The sequence below is a fragment of the Macaca thibetana genome, chromosome 19, assembly GCF_024542745.1.
Source record: "Macaca thibetana thibetana isolate TM-01 chromosome 19, ASM2454274v1, whole genome shotgun sequence".
NCBI lineage: Eukaryota > Metazoa > Chordata > Mammalia > Primates > Cercopithecidae > Macaca > Macaca thibetana.
The window spans coordinates 36723634-36747317 of record NC_065596.1 but is presented as its reverse complement, the minus strand read 5'-3'; the positions used below and the strand labels follow the sequence as shown (position 1 = coordinate 36747317).

The window sequence follows — 23684 nt, the reverse complement described above, 5'->3', positions numbered from 1 at the left end:
AATTCTGGGAGTATATAGCACGCAGGACACCCAGGTAGGGACACTTAGCTCAGATTCTCATTGGCCTAGTAGGTTGATGCCCATTCATTAATGGCTTGATTTTACCCTGTGGAAAGGGAAAAAAAATCCAGTGACACTTTTTAACAAGTCGTGTGCGGCCGGCAGAGTGGCTCATGCCTGTAATTCCAACAGTTTGGAGGACCCAGGTGGGATGATCGCTTGAGCCTAGGAGTTCAAGACCAGCCTGTGCAACATACCGAGACCCCATCTCTATAAATAAATTAAAAATGTAGCTGGGTCTGTTAGTAGGTAGGTGCCTGTCGTCCCAGCTAGTCGGGAAGTGAAGTCCCACCAATGGCTGGAGACCAGGAATTCCAGCCAGCCTGGGCTATGAGCAAGACCCCGTCTCTAAAATGTAACCTACCCACGAAGAGAAAGTTAGTATTATTCCTCGTTTACAGAAGAGTTGCATAACAAGCCAGAGCTAACGATGGGGTGCAAAGGAGACCCGCTGCCTTCATGAGGTCTCCAAGCAAATGCATGAGAAAATAAACCCAAATCTTTCTGAAACCAACCCGCCTGCACGCCAGCTCCTAAACCCCGCAGACATCGCCCAGGGACACTTGCCTCCTTCCCGCCTTCTGCCTCCAATCTCCTTGCATCTGGGATGCGCTCTCCAACTGGCCTGGAGCTGAACTGCGTCTATTTATGAAACGGAGGGACTCCATGCCCCGTTTCCTGTTCCCTGCGCCGCCCCATGATTGGTTTAGGGCCATGTAATCCATTTTAGGTGATCAGCGTTGATTACATTTCCCAATAAAACTCCACCCATAGGAAATTAATGTATTAAACATGCCTACTGTGCAAAAAACATAGGTTTTCCCGCTCTACTCAATTATTTGTCATATTGCTGAAGTATTTGGAGACCTCAGAAAATATAGATCCGCAAGGGTTTTTTTGTTTGGTTTTGTGGTTTGTTTTTTTTTTTCTTTTGGTTTCTTTTGAGACAGAGTCTCACACTGTCCCCCAGGCTGGAGTGCAGTGGCGTGATCTTGGCTCACTGCAACCTCCGCCTCCTGGGTTCAAGCGATTCTCCTGCCTCAGCCTCACGAGTAGCTGGGATTATGGGTACACAACACCACGCCTGGCTAATTTTTGTATTTTTAGTAGAGACGGAATTTCACCATGTTGGCCAGGCTGGACCTCGTGATCTGCCCGCCTCGGCCTTCCAAAGTGCTGAGATTACAGGGGTAAGCCACCGCGCCTGGCCTTAGGTCCGCAAGTTTTAATCACTTTGGATCCCCTCGTGCCACACAAACAGTAATATCCTAACAAGTAAAGGAAAGGACATGTTGAGAGTTGTTGGATTAATATCAAACCAGTGATGTAATCCAGTTTAAGCAAAGCCTTTCACATGTGAATGTCACGATATTGAAAAATACAGTCATTGCTGGTCTATAATAAATATTAGTGATAATTATTTCCTTTTCTTTTTCAAATGCTTAGAATTCACACGGGAAAGCTTTGCTTGAACTAGTCTAAATCACTGGTTTGACATCAGCCAACCTTCCCTTAGGTAAAAACAGTGGGAACCGGAGAAAGGCACATGGTCCCTACTTTGCATTCACTCCAGGACGGTGCGAGGGTGGTTTATAGATACACTGAGGGTCCTGTGGGGTTCCCTAGGTTTCAACCCCCTGACTGAGTCCTCTCCAACATGAAAAGCCTTAACGGTGGGTGTGAATTTTACTGCATGGATCATGGAGTCATTGTGGAATGACAAGTACTAGGCATGATTAGATTACAATTGGAGAAGTCGACAGCATCAGCTGACTGACTCACAAATCCATTCAAATTGTGGCTCATTCATTTTTAATTCAGAGTAAGCTTTCTCATCTAACATTGAAGATACATTGGAGGGCTATTAATATTACACTGATTCTGGTTTAAATCATTGGGAAATCTTAGGCAAGGCACTGAATTTCGGGAACTTCAAACTCCCTGTGAATAGAACCAGGGAATTATCACCTTCCTGATGTGCTGTTTTGAAGATGAAAAAAGACTGTGTCAGTAAAGTGCCCGACACAAGGTCATTTTGCCAAAAAGTTCAGGCACATGTTTCCTGATGCATTTTCTCATAGTTTGTGATATTTTTCCTTGTTAATAACTGAAGTGTTGATGGTGAGTCAGAGTTCAGAATGGAATTATTAAGGGGAATGAACTGGAATCTGCCTAAAACCACCATCTACCTACCCAATTCCCTCGAATCTTCTCCTCTTGGAACATGTAATCTGTTCCCATGAAGAATGTGTTTGGCATTTTGGTAAGGATTGTGATGGGTCTGTAGATCTCTGTTAATAGTGTGGTCATTTTCACAATATGAATTCTTCCGATTAATGAACATGGAATATCTTTCCATTTTTGTGCCCTCTTCATTTCCTCTCATCAGTATTTTATAGTTTTTCTGTTAGTGATCTCCTACCCCTGTGGGTAAATTTGTTTGTTTATTTGTTTATTTTTAGAGCCAAGGTCTCACTGTGTCACCTTGGCTGGGTGCAATGGAAAACTCATAGCTCACTGCAGCCTCAAACTCCTGGGCTCAAGAGAGCCTCCTGCTCCAGCCTCCTGAGTATCTGGAATTACAGGCAAGCACCTCCACACTTGGTTAATTAACAAACGTTTTTTGTAAAGATGGGAGTATCGCTATGTTGCCCCGGCTGCTCTCCAATTCCTGGCCTCTATCCGTCCTTGGTGACTAAGGTCACCATGCTGGTGTTTACATATCCCTATACATGGTGTAATTATCACTACAATCAAGCTAATTAATGTATTCATCAATTCACATAGTGACTATTTTCTTTTCATTATTTATCTGTTTAATTCGTGGGCTCAAGCAATCCTCCTGCCTCAGCCTTCCCAGTAGTGGGGACTAGGAGCATGTGCCACGACCCCGGCTTGCTTTTTTTCCCTTTGATTTGTGTATGTCCGTGTGTCCGTGTATGTGTCTGCGTGTGTGGGTGTGTTCGTATGTGTCCATGTGTTCGTGTGTGTTTCCGTGTGTCTGTGTGTGTCCATGTGTGTCCCCATGTGTGTGTCCATGTGTTCGTGTGTGTCCATGTGTTCGTGTGTGTTTCCGTGTGTCCGTGTGTGTCCCCCCATGTGTTTCCGTGTGTCCTTGTGTGTCCGTGTGTGTCCCCATGTGTGTGTGCATGTGTTCGTGTGTTTCCGTGTGTCCGTGTGTGTCCGTGTGTATCCCCATGTGTGTTTCCATGTGTCCATGTGTGTCCGTGTGTATCCCCGTGTGTGTGTGCATGTTTGTGTGTCCGTGTGTCCATGTGTGTCCGTGTGTATCCCCGTGTGTGTGTGCATGTGTTTGTGTGTTTCCGTGTCTGTGTGTGTCCGTGTGTGTCCCCGTGTGTGTGTCCATGTGTTCATGTGTGTGTCCGTGTGTGTGTCCACATGTGTGGGTGTGTTTGTGTGTGTGTCCATGTGTTCGTGTTTCCGTGTGTCCGTGTGTGTCCGTGTATCCCCGTGTGTGTGTGCATGTGTTCGTGTGTGTCCGTGTGTGTCCACATGTGTGGGTGTGTGTGTCCATGTGTTCCTGTGTTTCCGTGTGTCCGTGTGTGTGTCCCCGTGTGTGTCCATGTGTTCGTGTGTGTCCGTGTGTGTGTGTCCACGTGTGTGGGTGTGTGTTCGTGTGTGTGTCCATGTGTCCGTGTGTGTATCTGTGGTGAAACAATTACGATCTATCATTTTTGTTTTTTTTAAATTTTTGAGACAGAACCTCACTCTGTCACCCAGGCGGGAGCACAATGGTACAATCTCAGGTCACTGCAACCTCCGCCTCCCGGGCTCAAACAATCCTACTGCCTCTGCCTCCCAAGCAGCTGGGAATACAACCACCATGCCTGGCTAATTTTTATATTATTTGTAGAGATGGGGTTTCACCATGTTACCCAGGCTGGCCTCAAACTCCTGGGCTCAAGCAATCCGCCAGTCTCAGCTTCCCAAATTAATGGAATTACAGGCAGGAGCCACCGTGCCCGGCCCATAATCGATCTTCTTAGCAAATTTCAAGTATAGGATACTGTATGGATGCTCTTCAATTTACAGTGAGGTTACATCCTGATAAACCCACTGTAAATTGAAAATATATAAGATAAGAAATGCATTTAATATTACATCACCTACGAAATATCATAGTTTAGCCTGGCCTACCCTAAACCTGCCCCGAACACGTACCTTCCCCTACAGTGGGGCAAAATCGTCCAACAGAAAACCTATTTTATAATAAAGTGTTGACTCTCTCCTGTAGTTTTATTGAACACTGAACTGAAAGTGACAGTCAGCATGGCCATGTGGATCCTGCTCGGCAATGTGCACAGCTGAAAGCACCACCGTAAAGGAGAAAAATTGTACGTGGAGCTGTCACCAGATGGAGTTGTCCACGTTCTAGGCATGTTGAACAAAGAATTGAATGAAACGCACAAAGTAACAAAAGAACAAAGCAACAAAAGACAGCACACAATAAACGGAGTAAGGAAAGCACAGATTTATTGAAGACAATTCACAAACTGGGAGCGGGGCTCCAGCAAGAGGCCCAAGAGCTTCCTCAATTAGGGTTTTGATTAACAAAAGGAACCCGGCAACACCCCTCGGTGCCTTTGAGAGGCCTCCCATTGGCTACACCCCATGAAGGACTGACCTGCGACCAATCAGAGGCTGACCGGAGACTTGGCCCCACCGTCCATCAGAGGCTGGAGTGGAGACTTGGCCCCACCCTCCACCAGAGGCTGGAGTGGAGGCTTCTGTCTCGTTATCACAGGAGTGAGGATGTGGCCTGTGTGCTGCCTAATCTTGCCTAGAACTGGCTGCCTCTGCTGTTCTTTTGCTTCTACCTTAACCCCTGGTTACCCTAATTCCCTGTTTTCCTGCCTTGGAGCCATCGGAAGTCGGGGACGGTCTCTAACATTGATTACAGCCCCTAGTCGGTATAACACATCTTCAGAGCTTGTTCACCCTGCATGGCTGCAAACTTTTCTCTTTTCTTTTTATGAACCTGAACCTGGGAGCGCAGGAATTCTGTACTCTTCACGAGAACTCTTTCCTCTTCAGTAGTTTCTTCCTCCCCACTTTGTGAACCAGGAAGACCTGGAAAATGGGAACATCCTTCTTGTTTTCACTTTCCTTCTTTTTACCAATTTCTCTGCCTCATTCACTGAGGAATTGGCTGCTAGCCCACACATCTCCTCTCCTACCGACGTTCTGAAATCTTTGTGAGTTCAGCATCCAGATACACAATCTCTTAAGTTATTTGTAGAGTCGGGCCTCACTACGTTGCCCAGGTGGGTCTCAAACTCCTGTTCTCAAGAAATCCTCCTGCCCCAGCCTCCCAGAGTGCTGGGATTACAGGTGTGAGTTACCGTGTGTGTTCACGGTACCTGACTCGGGTTCCTTTTCTGCCAGCTTAGAAGGGCAGCCCCGTGACTGAATGGGATTCTGAGGATGACTCCACAGTTAGATCCTTGTTGCAGTGTATCACACCTGAAACGCTGCACATCTGACCAGGGACTGTTAACACCCGTGCCAGTAGTGTGGGGTGTCTGCTTATATTTCCGGCAAAAAAAAAAAAAAAAAAAAAAAAATCTGTTTTGTTTACTTACTGCATCAAAAGAAAGTCTGGGGTGAACAGTAGTTTTTTGTTTTTGTTTTTGTTTTTTTAAATCAGCTGTGAAAAAAAGTTGCAGATCTGCAAAAAAAGAAAAAAAAAAGGAGGGTGATTTCATAGAAAAGTGAGGGATTTGGTGTGGGTAAGGTTGCTTCAAGTTGGTTTGGTACAAGAGCTTTCTAGCCATTCCTTTATATGTATGTGTATATATACACACACACTTTATGTTCTAGGGTACATATGCACAACATGCAGGTTTGTTACATATGTATACATGTGCCATGTTGGTGTGCTGCACCCATTAACTTGTCATTTACATTAGGTATATCTCCTAATGCTATCCCTTCCCCCTCCCCCCACCCCACAACAGGCCCCGGTGTGTGATGGTCTCCTTCCTGTGTCCAAGTGTTCTCATTGTTCAATTCCCACCTATGAGTGAGAACATGCGGTGTTTGGTTTTCTGTTCTTGTGATAGTTTGCTGAGAATGATGGTTTCCAGCTTCATCCATGTCCCTGCAAAGGACATGAACTCATCCTTTTTTATGGCTGCATAGTATTCCATGGTGTATATGTGCCACATTTTCTTAATCCAGTCTGTCATTGATGGACATTTGGGTTGGTTCCGAGTCTTTGCTATTGTGAATAGTGCCGCAGTAAACATACGTGTGCCTGTGTCTTTATAGCAGCATGATTTATAATCCTCTGGGTATATCCCCAGTAATGGGATGGCTGGGTCAAATGGTATTTCTTGTTCTAGATCCTTGAGGAATCGCCACACTGTCTTCCACAATGTTGAACTAGTTTACAGTCCCACCCACAGTGTAAAAGTGTTCCTATTTCTCCACATCCTCTCCAGCACCTGTTGTTTCCTGACCTTTTAATGATTGCCATTCTAACTGGTGTGAGATGGTATCTCATTGTGGTTTTGATTTGCATTCCTTATCTGTTTAGAAGTGACTGATCCACCCACTGCCAGGACAGCTCATCAAACAATGGGACCATTTACCTATATGGCGCACAGCTGTAATATCCAATCATCTCCAGGTGCCAAGCATGTCCTCTCTTTTCACTGTCAACACAATAACAAGCGGAGGGGTGGGGACCATTTGAAAGACAAAACGTGGACACCGGTTTTACAGATGGTGATGTTTGGACTACATGAATATCATGACCTGACTTTCTCAACAGTCCGAAGCTAAATAGAAACAAGCAGAAATCTCATCTCCAGCTTGCCAGGCCCCATCCTGTAGGCACATGTGAGATGCAAAAACTTGACCATTGTACTAGTAGGTGGAGCTGCCATTATCTGAGTCATTGAATAGTGTTGAGACATAGAATTGGGTTGACACTGCCAACTCCTAGAATTAGGATCTAGGCATTGCAGGTACGTCACTCACAGCTCCAACAAATGCCTCTGCCTTCATAGAGTAGCTTTCTGACTTCTGTTTAACATTTTCTTGGAATAAAGTCTTGGAAATAAGCCCATATAGCCAGACATGATGGCTGACGCCTGTAATCCCAGCACTGAGGTAGGGGGATTGCTTGGGTCCAGGAGTTAAAGACCAGCCTGGGTAGCATGGTGAAACTCCGTGTGCTCAGGAGTGAAAGACCAGCCTGGGCAACATGGCAAAACTCGGTGTCTACAAAAACATACAAGACAATTAGCCATGCCTGGTGGTGCACACCTATGGTCGCAGCTACTGGGGAAGCTGAGGTGGGAGGATTGCTTGAGCCTGAGAGATTGAGGCTGCAGTGAGCTATGATTGTGCAACTGTACTTCAGCCTGGGCAACAGAGCAAGACCCTGTCTGGGAAAAAAAAAAAAAAGAAAGAAAGAAAAAATAAATAGCCCATATAGGGGAAGGGGAAGAACAAAGAGCTCAGTGAGGATCATACCAGAGTCATCCAGGTTGATGGCTGTGGCTCGCCCATGAGTACTAGTAGTTGAGATGAGGAGAGCTGTTCAGATTCTGAACTTGTTTTCAAGTTCTAAGAGAATCCTCTTTCTTTTTCTCATAGTCCTATTGAGGTATAGTTGATATAAAATAAATAACTCATATCCAAAGGGCCCAATTTAATAAAGTTTGGAATCCTACCCAGCAGTAAAAAGAAATCATTGATAACCCCCAAGAACACGGAAGAATCTCAGAATGTTACGAAGGTGAAAGGGGACAGCCAGAAAAAAAAAAAAAAAAGTGCATCTGGTATGAGTCTATCAATATAAAATTCCAGAAAATTCTATCACTAGGCTGGGTACAGTGGCTGACACATGTAATCTCAGCACTTTGGGAGGCAAAAGCAGGTGGATTACTTGAGCCCAGGAGTTCAAGATCAGCCTGGGCAATATAGTGAGACCCCATCTCTACACAAAGTAGAAAAAATTAGCCGGACATAGTGGTCCCAGCTACTTGGGAGGCTGAGGTAGGAGGTTCACTTAAGGCTGAGAAGTTGAGGCTGCAGTGAGCCATGATCGTACCACTGCACTCCAGCCTGGGCAACAGAGCAAGACCCTGTCTCAACAAAAAAAAAAAAATGGAGAAAAAAAAGAAAAAGGAAATTCTGTCAGTGATCTGTAATGACACCAAGAACACCAGTGGTTGTCCAGGGGTGGAGCTGTGGGAGGGACAGACGATGAAGAGCCTGGGGAAGCATTGGAGGATGGTGGGAATGCTGAGCTTCTCGATGATGGTAATGACTTCGTGAGTATGTACAGATGTCAGAACTTGGACTCTGGACATGCAGGCACAGGAACCAGCTAGAGGAGCTGCTGCACAGCAGTGTGAATGCACCAAACGCCACTAAACTGTGCAGATAAAACAGTTAGTTTTATGTTGCGTGAAATTCATGTCAATAAACACATGAATCGAGGTATAGGATTTGTTGAGAGACTGAGTTTATCGTGTGAGGGAAATGCAGGAATCAAGGATAACCCCACAAATCTTGTGGATTGCACATGAAGGGGGCTGGAGCCACCTTTACCTGAGGTAGGGAAAGATGTAGTCGGTCTGGGATGTGTGGTGATTGACAGGTCTGTTAGGCATCCAAGATGAGGGAAACTCCAATTCCCGTGAGGGAAGGACGGTGGTTGGTCATACATTCTTAGAGAAGCTTTAATTCTTTGTGTCATTATTATTATTGACTTTATAAATTTACAAATACAAATAGTACACATTTCTGGTGTACAACACAATGTTTTGATACATATATACAACATGCAATGGCTAAGGCAAATAACTTGACATATGAGTGACCTTGCATACTTATCTTTTTTGTATGAGGGGAATATTTATGTATTCATTTATTTTTCAAGAAAGGGTCTGGCTCTGTCGCCCAGGCTGGAGTGCAGTGACGCGATCACAGCTCACTGCAGCCTTGACCTCCCAGGCTCAAGCAATTCTTCTGCCTCAGACTCCTAGGTGGCTGGGACTGCAGGCTCGCACCATAATGCCCAGCGATCTTTCGTGTTTTTTGTATAGACTGAGTTTTGCCGTGTTGCCAGCCTGATCTCAAAATTCTGCTTTCAGTTGTGTACATTACTGAGAAGTATTCACACACCATTGTGATTGTCACTTTCAGTACAATGTTCAATAAATGACATGAGATATTCAACACTATTATAAAATAGGTTTTCAGTAGATGATTTTGCCTGACTGCAGGGGAATGTAAATGTTCTGAGCAAGTTGAAGGTAGGCTAGGCTAAGCGCTGAAGTTCAGTAAGTGACCTAATAGTAAATGCGTTTTTATTTTCTATATTTTACATTCACAGTGGGTTTATCAGGATGTAACTTCATTGTAAGTCGAGGAGCATCTGTACTGTATACTTGAAATTTGCTCAGAGGGTGTATCTTAAATGTTTCCTACACACACACACACACACACACACACATATCAAGAAATAAAAAGAAAGATGTAGCTCGCGCCTATAGCCCCAGCTGCTAGGGAGGCTGAAGCAGGATTGCTTGAGCCCAAGAGTTAAAAAATAAATAATAAGAAGGAAAGAACATGGTATCTATGTGAGGTGATGGAGACGTTAACCAGCTTGGTTCTGACGATTGCATCACAATGTATACATGTTTCCAAACTTTAGCCTGGTGACCTTCGTTAATATGTTGGGGCCTGGCGCAGTGGCTCATGCCTGTAATCCCAGCACTTTGGAAGGCCAAGGTGGGTGGATCACGAGGTCAGGAGTTCAAGATCAGCCTGGCCAAGATGGTGAAACCCCATCTCTACTAAATATATAAAAATTAGCTGGGCAGTGGTGGTGGGTGCCTGTAATCTCATCTACTTAGGAGGCTGAGGCAAATAATGGCTTGAACCCAGGAGGTGGAGGTTGTAGTGAGCCAAGATTGTGTCACTGCACTCCAGCCTGGGCGACAGAGCGACACTCTGTCTCAAAATAATTAATAATAATAATAAAATAATAATGTGTTGGGAAAGTCTTAGCCAGAGCAAGGAATAAAGGTCATCCAAATTTGGAAGGAGGAAGTCAAATTGTCTCTCTTTGCAAACAACATGTCATCTATAAAAACTCCTGAAACCTCCACCAGTAAAACTGAGAACTGATAAAGGAATTCAGTAAAGCTGCAGGATACAAAGTCAACATGCAAAAATCAGTAGTGTTTTTATACACCAACAACAAACGAGTGGGACAAAAACCAAGAAAGGAATCCCATTTACAATAGCAAAAGAACCCCTAAAAACCTGGTAATAAATTTAACCAGGGAGGTGAAAGATTTCCACAAGAAAAACTATTAAGCACTAATGAAAAAAAACTGAAAAAGACCACCAAAAATGGAAAGACATGTTCATAGAATGGAAGAATTAATATTGTGAAAAAGACCATACTGTTAATAGACATCGACAGATTCGATGCAATCTCTTCCAAAATACCAACAACATCTTCAAAGAAATAAGACTATGAATTTCCAGAGGGGAGGATTTGGGAGAATTGTGTAGCCTGATGGTGGTTTAGGCAGCTCCCAGTTAATTCCAGTAAATAACTCCATTCTTAACTCTAACTCATTGTCAACACCTCAGTGGTAAACCAGAAAAGTTATGAGAATCTGCATCAGAAAATAATTGTTTCAACTTCTTGGCAAAATGACCTTGTATCCAGCACTTCCCTGACAGTATTATTTCATCTTCAAACAACACATCAAGAAAGTTCTACTCCCAAGAAATTTGAAGTTCCCAGAGTGAAGTGGCTTAAGATTTCCCAGGGATTTAAATCAGAATCAGTGTAAAACCAGCAACCCTCCCATTTATCCTAAAGGTTAGAGAAGGTTTCCTTTGAAATTAAAATGAATGAGTCACTATTCGAATGGATTAGTGTTACCCAATTGATGGTGTGAACTTCCCAAATTATAATCTAATCTTGCCTAGCATTTAATTATCATTCCACATTAACTCCATGATCCATACAGTAAAATTCACACCCACCATTAAGGCTTTTAGTGCTTGAGAGCCCTAACTGAGGGGGCTGAGAACTAGGGAATCCCATGGGACCCTCAGTGTATCTATAAACCACCCTCATAGCGTCCTGGAATGAATGCAGAGACGAGACCATGTGCCTTTCTCTGGTTCCCACTGTTTTTATATAAGGGTAGGCTGGCTAATAGCAAACTAGTGATTTAGTCTAGCTCAAACCAAGTTTTCCCATGTCAATTCCAATATTCTTTTTTAAAAAGTGAAAAATTATCACCAATATTCATTATGTATCAACAAAGACTGTCTCTTTTTTTTCAGTATCTTGACATTCGCATGTGAAAGCTTTGCTCAAACTAGATCAAATCACTGGTTTGATATTAATCCACCAGCTCTTAACATGTTTTTTACTTGTTAGGATATTACTCTCTGTGGCATGAGGGGACCCAAAGTGGTTACCACGTGCGGATCTGTATTTTCTGGGGCCTCCAAATACCTCAGCAATATGACAGCTCAGTAGAGCGGGAAAACCTGTGTTCTTTGCACAGTAGGCATGTTTAATACATTAATTTCCTGTGGGCGGGGTTTCAGTGGCAAATGTAATCAACGCTGCTTACGTACAATGGACTCTATGGCCCTAAACCAATCATGGGGCGGCGCAGGGAACCGGAAACGGGGCCTCAGTCCCTTGACTTCTCCATAAATTGACGCAGTTCAGCTCCAGGCCAGTTGGAGAGCGCATCCCAGAGCGAGGAGGTTGGCGGCGGAAGCCGGAAAGGAGGTAAGTGTCCAGCGGGCGTATGTCTGTGGGGTTTAGGAGCTGGCGTGCGCGGGGGTTGGTTTCAGAAAGTTTGGGTGTATTTTCTCATGCATTTGCTCGGAGACTTTGTGCAGGCAGCGGATCTCCTTTGCACCCCATGGTTAACTCTGACTCGTTATGCAATGCTTCTGTAAACTGGGAATAATGATAACTTTCTCATCATAGTTAGGTTATATTTTATTTCATTTTCTTTTAGAGACAGGGTCTCGCTAGAATTCCAGACTAGCCTGGAATTCCTGGGCTCAAGCGATCTGCCCACCTCCACCTCCCGAGTAGCTGGGACTACAGTCATATGCCACAACGATCGGATAAATTATTTATTTATTTATTTTGCAGAGATGGGGTCTCGGTGCGTTGCCCAGTCTGGTCCTGGACTCCTGGGCTCCACCATGCTCCCGTCTCGGTCTTCCAAAGTGTTGGAATTACAGGTGTGAGCCACCTTGCCTCCCACACACCCTTCTTAAAAAGCGTTGCTGGATTTTCCCTTTGCGCAGGGTAAAATCAAGCCATTGATGAAGGAGCATCAACCTACTAGGCCAGTGAGAATCTGAGCTAAGTGTCCCTACCTGGGTGGCCCATGTGGTATATACTCCCAGAACTGGATACTAACTCCTGTACCTGCCTTTATTTTTTCCTGTGTCTTGTTTCTTGCTTTAACGGGAAATGAACTGAGATCAAATACAAAGTGGTTTCTAGGAACATGAAACCACTTTTTTTTAAGAGACAGGATCTCACTATGTTGCCCAGGCTGTTACCAAACACGGGCTCAAGTGATCCTCCCGCCTCCCTGAGCAGCAGCAGGCGCCCTGTGGCAAAATCACTTTTAGTTCCAGAATTTCGGGCTCCCTTTCCTCTCTCATATCTGTATGCTTTTTCAATAAAAATTAATTTGCTTCCAATTGAAAACTAGAAATTGTATATATTTATGGCATATAGCATAATGTACTTTGTAGTATCATAAACATTGCAAAATGGCTAAATTAAGCTAATATTCATATGCCCTACCTCATGTACTAACCATTTTTGCTTTTGAGAATACTTAAGTCTACTTTTTTTCACCATGTTGGACAATTGCTTTGTTGAATTGATTTCTTCAACTGAAATTTGTACTCTTTGACCTGTATCTGTCCAGCCCCCACCCCAGCCCTGGTAACCACATTCTACTCACTGCTACTATGAGTTCCACCGGGTTTTTAATTATTATTTATGATATTTACTTCCGTTTAAAATTTTTTTATAATTTGAACTTTTATTTTAGATTCGGTAGGTACCTGTGCAGGTTCGTTACATGAGTATATTGAGTGGTGCTGAGGTTTGGGGTATGACTCAACCTGTCACCCAGGATGTGAGGATAGCAACCAATAGGTAGTTTTTCAACCTTCCGTCCCTCTGTCTCATCCAGTGTTTCACTGTTTTGGAGTCCACGTCCTGACTTCCTTTCCTCTGCATACGGGTCCTGGAGCAGGATTGCCAGATCATGCAGTTGTTGTACTTTTAATTTTCTGAGGAGTTTCTGTACTGTCTCCCATATCGGCTGCCCTGATTTACATCCCATAACAGGGCACAGAGGATCCCTCTCCTCCAAATCCTCACCAACACTCGATCCATGTGTCTTTTTGGGAACAGCCCCTCTAGCAGGCGTGAGGGGAGCCTTGTGGTTTGGATTTGCATGTCCCTGATGATGAATGATGATGAGCACCTTTTCCTAGACCTGCTGGCCATTCACATGTCTTCATCTGAGATGAAGCGTTCTCATAGCTGTTGAACTTGGACAATAATTGATGCCTGGAGAGTATCACTCAGTGGCTCCTGCCTAATAAAGCTAGGTTTAGCAATTAACTTTGAAAAACCTTATTATTGTATGAACCCACTTTAAAATATCATAGAGCACTAGACTTTAAATCTGTCTTCTGGGATGAGACTAAGAATAGAGAAACCCTTAGAGAGAGAAGGTAGATTAGTGATTTCCAGAGGCTGGGGTGGGTGGGCAGGGGGTGATTACTGATAGAGACGGGGTTCCTTTTGGGGTGATGAGATAATTCTGGAACTAGACGGTGGTGATGGTTGCACAGCATGGTACATGTCTTAGTGCCATGAAATTGTGCACTTGAAGAGGGTAAAAATGATGAAATGTATGAATGTGCATTTTACCAAAATAACAAAATATCTGTGGGAGCTTAATCCTCATAAGATTCTTTAGTGCTGTCCTTTCCCTGGAGCAAGTAAATGTTCTGGGGTGAACAAGAATATATGTTGGGGGAAAATATTACGTTCTAACTCTTTTTCTCTATCTTTTTGCATAACTATGACTAAGGGCTTTGCTTTGGATCTTGTCCTGATGAGAAAACATAAAGGGCTTACTTTATTGTTACATCAGATTTTAGGAGCTTCACTTAACTGTCCTATTTAATTTATAGTCAAGAACCGTGTTGTTCCAATTGACAGGAAAACTGATTCAACCTCTGCACAGTGATTTCCTACAAATCAGAATCCAGGGGGCATTAAGATTTTAAACCACAATATGTAGTCAAGTATAGACACTGGAAGATTTCCACTGTGTTGAATTCGATGCTGCTGAAGAAGTGGCATCCAGGATGAGGGATTTTGAAGGGAGGGGCGGATGGAGTAGAAACTTAAACTAATCAGGCTCATGCTTTTTCCCCCCTAGACTTCTGAACGAACAGTGAATCTGTTACTGAGGAAAACCAGAGGAAGCCTGTGTAGATAGGTATCAATTAGATACCAGCTACTGGAAGAGCTTTCTCAGAGACTGATTAAAAAATTCTCCACTAGATATGGCTGCAAATTGCACATCCTCATGGCGTCAGAGAGAACCCTGCAACAGACCTGGGTTGGAGCTGCCACGGTCTATGGCATCCTCAGAAACTCAACTTGGAAATCACAACGTGGACCCTGAGATTTCTCACGTGAACTTCAGGATGTTCACCTGCCCGAAGGAGTCGGACCCCATCCAGGCTCTGAGGAAACTCACTGAGCTGTGCCATCTGTGGCTGAGGCCCGACCTCCACACCAAAGAGCAGATCCTGGACATGCTGGTGATGGAGCAGTTCATGATCTCCATGCCCCAGGAGCTCCAGGTCTTAGTCATGATGAACGGCGTGCAGAGCTGCAAAGACCTGGAGGACCTGCTACGAAATAACAGAAGACCCAAGAAATGGGTGAGTGGAACCCTCCTGATTGGCTCAGGGAAGGGGAGCTGGGATGGGGGCTGCACGGTGCACCTGGACTGGAGAGGACCCGAGGGGCTGCTCTAGGTCAGGGCTTCCAAGTAGAGGAGAGTTTGCACATCAGGGGCACATGGCAGTGTCTGGGGACAGTTTTTGCTTGTCACAACGGGGAGGACAGGAGATGCTGCTAAGCATTCTCCAAAGCTCAGGACAACCCCCCTGACAAATAATCATCCAGATTCAAATATCAGCTGTGCTGAGATGGCCAATTACTAGCCTAGAAGATGGACAGGCAGAGGGGATACAGGGATCTACACACTGTGTGAGGCCAACATGGAAGAAAGACGTTGGTAAAATATTACACCTGATGGAATGTAGGGAAGGAGGCATTAGGGTGAACTGAAGGGGGGCCCAAAAGTCCCATCCTGAGGCAAGGAAAGTGGTTGGTATCAGAGATCCAGGGATCTGCCTCCAGGTCCCCACATGAGCCCCTAAGTTCCAACACAAGGTGAGCTGCCATTGGCCAGTTGAGTTGGATTCACCCAGAATATTTCTCCTTCTCTTCTCTTTGGTTTAGAGACTCTTTCATCTAAAGGACCCATATTTGTGTACTTATCTAGAAAATTCCAGGTGCAGGCAGGTGCTGGAGTCCAGAGAGGAGAAAATTCAGACAGGATTGCTGTGTCCACAGAGCTGACTCTGCATCGGGAAGGCAGATTTGAACATTAATTACAGTAAAGTTTGAGCATTATGGCAGGACCCAGGGAATATAAGAGCTACTTTCAGGTTCTCATAGTGAGTCTGATTTTTTTCTCTCTCTCTACAGTCTGTAGTCACCTTCCACGGAAAGGAATATATTGTACAGGACTCAGATGTTGAGATGGCTGAAGGCCCTGCCAGTGTCAGGGATGATCCGAGGGACATGTCCAGCCAGCGGGCCTCCTCTGTGAACCAGACACGTCCGGGGGAAGGCCAGGCCCGCCGAGAGCTGCAGACCCTGCCCAGGGTCCCTGCGCTGTTCAGGAGGCAGGTGAGTGTGTGAGGTCTTGGTGTCTGGGCAGAGGTGGGAGAAGGATCAGGAAGAAATCGTGTGTCCACTGGACTGATTGACAGATTTAGCACAGGAGAAAATTAGAACCATTCCCCATGGAGATGGTACATCCCCAGACATTCATTCCTGAGCCATCTCAGAGAGGGAAGCCTCATCTACTTTTCTGTCCACCATGAGAGCTTTTAGCATTTAGGGTGGGGGGTAAGAAATGGTCTCAGTGAAGTGAGGGAGGCAGTTGGCACAGATGGATGAACTGAAGATCCCTTCCCCATAGCCAGTTACCTCAAAGACATTCCATGTAACAAATCAGCAAGGAAACCATTTGCTACCGATTGTCAATTTCTTAATTTAAGGAATGTTTCTCAGCTGGGGTGATTATGCCTTTCCGGACACATGGCCATGTCTGGAGACGTTCTTGTTTGGCATTCTCGGGGGTGGTGGGGTGTTAGTAGCATCTAGAGGGTGGAGGCGGGGCCTCTGCTCTGCACAGGAGCGCCCCCTCCAGGAGGGTGACGCAGCCGCAATGCCAATGGTGCCACAGGTGAGGGGCCTCCACCTAGAGTCATGCTCCTTCCAGCCTCAGGGGCAGGAAGACGTTGGCACAGCGGGAAGAAATATGCTCAGAGAACCAAAGAGTGAAAACCACCAGGCACAGGAGCTGATTTAGAATATGGAGGGTGCAGATTAGGGACAGACTCAGACGTGAGGTGGTGATGTTTACTTGGGGTGATGGGGTGGTCCATAGGAAGTCTGGTGTATCCAGTGAGGAGGGGACAGACATGTCTGTGCTTCCACCGGTGTAGACATGGAGTCATTGCCCTTGGTTTTTCATCTTCAGGGAGAGGACTATCTGCTACACAAGAGTATTGACGTAAAAGGTGACCCAAAGTCTCCGGGACCCAAGCTGACCTTGGAGAAGGATCTGAAGGAAAACAGGGAAGAGAACCCAGGACTTACATCCCCAGAGCCTCAGCTTCCAAAGCGTCCCAGTGAGTATGAAGACTTGGATCCACAGGGGTTAGTCCCTCTCTTCTGGGGTGCAGGGCTGGGGGCCCAGCATTATCATCCCTTGGGGAAGTTGGCACTCAGCTGCCAAAGCCTCCCCATCCTCCACTTGCCAGAGACCTGTGGTCCAATGTCTTAGGCTTGAGGTTGAGGGGAAGTTGTCAGCCAACATCAGTGTTTGGTTGCAATGAGTTTGGTGTATTGAAAATGCGCTTTATTAACTGTTGTGTGTGGAATCCCTTCTTCCAGCAGATCTGGTGAGAGCAAAGGAGGAGAAGGAACCCCCAAAAAGAGCCTCTGTGGAAAATGTGGATGCCGACACACCTTCTGCCTGCGTTGTGGAGAGAGAAGCTTCGACTCACAGTGGGAACAGAGGAGACACTCCGAATCTCAGAGGTCCCAAAAGAAGCAAACGGGACGCCTCCTCCATTTCCCAAGAAGAACCTCAAGGAGAAGCCACACCTGTGGGCAACAGAGAATCCCCGGGACAAGCTGGGATGAATTCAATTCATTCCCCAGGCCCTGCGAGCCCAGTCAGTCACCCCGATGGCCAAGAAGCCAAGGCACTGCCGCCCTTTGCATGTGACGTGTGCGATAAGAGGTTTACCTGTAATTCCAAGCTAGTCATCCACAAGAGATCACACACAGGAGAGAGACTCTTTCAATGTAATCTCTGTGGGAAGCGTTTCATGCAGCTCATTAGCCTCCAATTTCACCAGCGAACCCACACCGGCGAGAGGCCCTACACGTGTGACGTCTGCCAGAAGCAGTTCACCCAGAAGTCCTACCTGAAGTGTCACAAGAGAAGCCACACAGGGGAGAAGCCCTTCGAATGTAAAGACTGCAAGAAGGTTTTCACCTACAGGGGGAGCCTGAAGGAGCACCAGCGCACCCACTCTGGAGAGAAACCCTATAAATGCTCCAAGTGTCCAAGAGCCTTCGGTCGGCTGAAATTGTTAAGACGCCACCAGAAAACACATCCAGAAGCCACTTCTCATTGATTGCATAATCCGGTCTATGCCTTCTGCACCAAGAAGAAGTGAATGATGATTTTTCACTGATGTTACCAGAGTACATTTGACACGTGCAAGGGCGCCTGGCACACAGAGGGAGTGCCCTAGATATGAATTGCCATGATGTTTTGAGTAAATATGTATCCTCCCCACTGAGCTTTGTTTTCTGTTTCATTATGTCCATTGTTTTCCTATAGGTTTATTTTGGTTTCTGTTGCTGTTCTTTCAATAAACGATCATCTTATTAGTTTTCAATATTGTATAACAAAAAACTGAGTTTCCTGATTGACATGGGGTTACCCACTGTTTTGTTGTAAAGTAAAATTGTCCAAGGAGGGTGGCCATATAAAATACATAATGCCTGGTGAAATTTGAGTTTCAGATAAACAATTTTCTTTAGTATCAGCATGTTCTAAATTATTCGTTATCTGAAACTCAGCTTTTATTGGGTATCCTGTAGAGTTTTCGTTTTCTTTTTTTTTTTTTTTTCTTTTCTTTTTTTTTTTTTTTTTTTTTGAGATGGCGTCTCCCTCTGTCACCCAGGCTGAGGTTCAGTGGCGCAATCACCGCTCACTGCAGCCACAACCTTCCAGGCTCAAGCAATCCTCCTGTCTAAGCCTCCCGAGCAGCTGAGACTACAGGAGCATGCCACCAACTTAGCTAATTATTGTGTTTTTTTGTAGAGATGGAGTTTTGCCATGTTGCCCGGGCTGGTCTTGAACTCATAAGTACAAGTGATCCATCTGCCTTGGCTTCTTTAAGTGCTGGTATTACAGGCATGAGCCACTGTACCCTGTATTTTTATTAGACTTTAATATAATTATTATATTCAAATTTTTGGAAATAATTTTTTGTAGTGATGGGATTTCTTGTTGCCCAGGCTGGTGTGGTGTGAGCCACCACACCTGACTCTAGACTTTCTTTTTCAGAGCTGTTTTAGGTTCACAGGGAAATTCAGTGGACAGCACAGATTTCCCCTAGACTCCCTCCCCACACGGCACAGCCTCTCCCCGCCCAGCATCCCCAGCAGAGCGGTGCACCTGTTCCATCAGTGAGCCTGCCCAGACACATCACCAGCACCCAGAGTCCATGGTGTCCATTAGGGCTCGCTCTGTGTGTCGTACATCCTGTGGGTTTGGACAAAGGCCTCATGAGGATCCACCACTGGAGTATCATGGGGCATATTTTCACTGCCCCCTGAATCCTCTCTGCTCTGCCTGTGTATCTCCCTGCCCCAGATGGTGTATTTTGTGGCCTAAAGTTGGCAATTTCTAAATCCCCAATGTGACTCTTGGACTACAGAGGCATTCGGAGTCTCTGGGGACTAGTTGGTCTTAGTGATATTCCCATCCCCTGAAGGCGTGGTTAATCCACAGGTGGGTGGGCCCCAAATTCAGAGTTTCTGATTGAGTAGACTGGGGATGGGGCCTGAGAGTGTGCATTAAAACATAGAATTCATTTTAGAATAGCTTTCTAAAGTCCATAGAGCTCCCTAATGCCCCACGCCATTTCCCCCATTGCTGACTGATTCATTAGTATGGCACATTTGCCACAAGCGATGAACTGACTGAATACATTGCCGTGATCTAAGGGCCATACTTAGTGTTTTTTTATTGAGGCCTCCTTAGTGTTTACACAATGTCCTCCTCTTCCTTCCTCCCCATCCAGGACACCACATCGCCTTGAGTCGTCACGTCTCCCTAGGATCCTCTTGGTGACAATTTCTCAGGTTTTACTTGTTTGGGATCACCTGAGAATGTGCATTTTAGGTGGTGCTGATGCTGCTGGTCTTGGGAGGACATTTTATGGATGGCTGGTTGAACTGACAGGCGGAGTCCTGCAATCTGCAGAGGTCTGGAAAGGTCCCTTCCTGAATAGGCTGGATTCATTTATTAAAGGCCACTTTTGTAAGACTTTGGTTCTTGTCATTTTAATTTAAAGGAATTTAAACAAGAGATACACAGCAAAGAGATGCAGCATACAGCAACTGATTGCAAAGGAAATAGGGCATTTTGAAAGTTAAGTGCGGAATAGACAGGACATGCTGGGAGCAAGGATTCAGGGCTGGCTGCTCCTGAGGATGAGACAGCGAAGACCTGCTGTCTTTATGGGAGTCTCGGATGACTACACCTAGTGGGGTGGGATGAGGTGTTACTAGTAAGCACGTTCGGGGTGGTCCTCTGGGCACACAGGTGCAGTAGCTGTGCACACGTCTCATTAGCGTCTTTAGTCTCCACCCAGGGGTGTGGTTTTTACTATCATAACAAGCAAAGTGTCAGTGTGTGAATGGGTAAGATCAAAGTGTGCAGGCTCTCAGAAATTCCTTACAGGAGATGGCTTTGCTTGAATGAACTCAAATCCAGTGTGAACGCTGAGGCTTATTTTTTTCACTGTATAGTCACCACGCGTGCAGCATCCTAAGGACGTGGTCATTTCCTTGACTGCCTATCCTGCCTCACCCAGGTCCCTTTCAGAGTAGCATTCTTTGAGGCAGGGGCCTAGAATCCACCATAAAATGTACATGGACTCTCCTTTCATTCAAGAAGTGGAGGTAGGCGTGGGTGGTGGTTCTCTCTTTTGGTGATTGGGTTCGACCTTCTTCACCAGATGTAGAAAATGTTTTGATGATACTACCTGCCCATTTAATTTCAATCATGGTGCTCTATGATCCATTAATGACTTCAATGTTTCTTTAGAGCTTCATTTTCTAATTTGGCTACATATTGGAGTCACTTGAAGAGTTTTTTATATTTTTTTTAAAAAAGCAATGCCTGGGGTCCAGCCCTAAGATTGGGTGAGGATGTGGCCCCTGTGTTGAGAGTTTATAAAACTCCCCAGGTGATCTAACATGTGGCTGAGGTCTGGCAGGCCGATTTTCTGATTGCCTGGACACTCCAATTCCTGTCCTCTCATGGGGATGAGTGAGTTCATTTCCATGGCAGGATCATGCACCTCTATTCCCAGTCTAAAGACGGTAGACTCAGTCAGGCGCAGTGGCTCATGCCTGTAATCCCAGCACTTTGGGAGGCCGGGGCGGGTGGATCACGAGGTCAAGAGATCGAGACCATCCTGGCCAACATGGTGAAACCCCGTCTCTACTAAAAATACAAAAACTAGCCAGGTGTGGTGGTGTGTACCTGTAGTCCCAGCTATGCAGGAGGCTGAGGAAGGAGAATCACTTGAACCCAGGAGGCGGAGGTTGCAGTGAGCCGAGATCACACCGCTGTACTCCAGCCTGGTAACAGAGCAAGACTCTGTCAAAAAAATATATATATATAGAAAATAAGAAGGTAGACTGCACTGACCAACCCTGGATGGGTGTCTCTCCTGCCATATCTGGCTGCCTGAACCACTCCAGGGACTGCCCCTCATGGCTAAGGGCACACCTGACCTTGGGCTGCCTTCGCACTACCGCTCCTCAGCCGCCTACGTGCTCTGGTGGATGCTCCAAGCCAAGATACCCACTGCAACCCCAAAAAGCCATGTGCTAGAGATGACTTTGAGTTGAATTTAGAAGGTGCCTTTTTTGGCAGAGAAACAACAATGCAGCACTGCCTAATCCTCCCAAGCTGGAGCTAAATCTGCACCAGCCAACCTGGCCCACCTGGTGGCTTTCAGACTCCGACCTTGCTGATGGGACATCAGGTGGGGAGGGAGGCTGTGGCACGGCCATGGGAAGAAGGAGGAAGACAGCAGCTCCCCTGGCATGATCCCTGGGATCTTGGAGGCTGGGCGGGTCAACATGGTTGGAGTTGATTCTAGCTTTCTGTCTTCCCAGAAAAAGGAGCTGGGAAGCTGGGCTTAAGCGAGTATCCTGCCTCAGCCTCCCAAGTAGCTGGGACTACAGGTGTGTGCCACCACACCCAGCTAATTTTTAAATTATTTATAGAGTCGGGGTCTCACTATGTTGCCCAGGCGGGTCTCCAACTCCTGGGCTTGATCAATCCTCCTCCCTCAACCTCCCAGAGTGCTGGGATTACAGGTGTGAGTTACCGTGTGTGTTTACGGTGCCTGACCCGGGTTCCTTTTCTGCCAGCTTAGAAGGGCAGCCCCGTGACTGAATGGGATTCTGAGGATGACTCCGCAGTTAGATCCTTGTTGCAGTGTATCCCACCTGAAACGCTGCACATCTGACCTGGGACTGTTAACACCCATGCCAATACAGTGTGGGGTGCCAGGAAGTGTCTGCTGGTATTTGCCGGGGGGGAAAAAAAATCTATTTTGTTCACCTACTGTATCAAAGGGAAATCTTGGGGAGAACAGTAGTAATTTTTTTTTAATCAGGTGTGAAAACAAGTTGCAGATCGTCCAAAAAAAAAAAAAAAAAAAAAAAAAAAAAGAGAGAAGACAGTAGGGCGATTTCTTAGAAAAGCAGAGGGATTTGGGGTCTTGGCCTTCGGGCTCCATCCAGCGCCATCGGCCTGACGCTGAAGCCACGGCAGGCATGGAAGGGCTCCTTCTTCGCAGACAACGTTGGACTGGGCCCGGGCTCTAGGCGCAGCCCCCGGCCCAGGCTGGAGGGTTCAGGGCGGAGGCCTGCTGGGTCCCGGCCCCTCACTGGCTCCCCTCCCGTCTGCAGCCGCAGGGCCGCAGGCAGCCATGGCGCCCAGCCGGAATGACATGATCTCGAAGCCCCATTTCCACAAGGGCTGCAGCGGCGCCTGGCCACGTGGTTCCACCAGCCTGCCGGAAGAGACGCAGGCGCCAGGCCGGACACGCCAAGGCGTGCAGCCTCGCCCCGCCCCGATCCGGCGCAACGTGCGCTGCTACCACGCGAAGGTGCGCTTGGCTGCGGCTGCCGCCTAGAGGAGCTCAGAGTGGCCGGCACGCACAAGAAGGTGGCCCGGACCACCGGCGTTTCTGTGGATCGGAGGAGGCGGAGTCCCTGCAGGCCAACACGCAGCGGCTGGAGGAGCCCCGCTCCAACCTTATCCGCTTCCCCAGGAAGCCCTCGGCGCCCAAGAAGGGAGACAGTTCCGCTGAAGAACTGAAACAGGCCACTCAGCTGAGAGGACCGGTCATGCCCATCCCGAATGCCCATAAGGAGAAAGCTCGAGTCATCACTGAGGAGAAGAATTTCGAAGCCTTCGCTAGTCTCCGCGTGGCCCGTGCCAACGCCCGGCTCTTCGGCATCCCGGCAAAAAAGAGCCAAGGAAGCTGCAGAACAAGACGTTGAAAAGGAAAAATAAAGCCCTCCTGGGAACTTGCAATCAGTCAGCAGTTATGCTGGGTCTCCACGTGATGTGTTTCCCAGGAGCAGCGGGGCCTGGGATGGGGCTTCGTGGCTGTGACTTCCTGGCAGGGCGTTTGGGGTTTTCTTGAAAGACAGTCCAAGCCCTGGATTATGCCTTACTTTCGTGTTAAAGCACTGTTGGTCGTTTTTGTTTTCTTTTGTTTTTGTTTTTGTTTTTTAAGAAAGAAAAAGAAAAGTAGAGGGATTTGCCCCGCACGGTGGCTCACGCCTGTAATCCTATCACTTTGGGAGGCCGAGGCGGGTGGATTGCCTGAGCTCAGGA

The 23684-nt window shown here is 46.4% G+C and overlaps 1 protein-coding gene and 1 pseudogene across 8 annotated transcripts in view; both read left to right on the top strand.

Moving 5' to 3' along the window:
• Window positions 1-18430, top strand: part of LOC126943210 (zinc finger and SCAN domain-containing protein 5A) — a 93347-nt gene extending 74917 nt beyond the window's left edge. For 2 of the 8 annotated variants that reach the window (XM_050771742.1, XM_050771739.1), the window contains exons 3-6: window positions 14705-15090; window positions 15926-16129; window positions 16989-17139; window positions 17408-18430. In XM_050771742.1, coding sequence (XP_050627699.1) covers window positions 14707-15090; window positions 15926-16129; window positions 16989-17139; window positions 17408-18156 — 1488 coding nt within the window. In that variant the 5' untranslated portion in view covers window positions 14705-14706 and the 3' untranslated portion in view covers window positions 18157-18430. Of the gene's footprint in view, window positions 1-14579; window positions 15091-15925; window positions 16130-16988; window positions 17140-17404 lie in introns of all 8 variants that reach the window. The other 6 variants (XM_050771738.1, XM_050771735.1, XM_050771741.1 and 3 more) reach the window with 3 other exon arrangements.
• Window positions 18431-22767: 4337 nt separating this feature from the next.
• Window positions 22768-23357, top strand: LOC126943254 (60S ribosomal protein L13-like; annotated as a pseudogene).
• The last annotated feature ends 327 nt before the right edge of the window (window positions 23358-23684 follow it).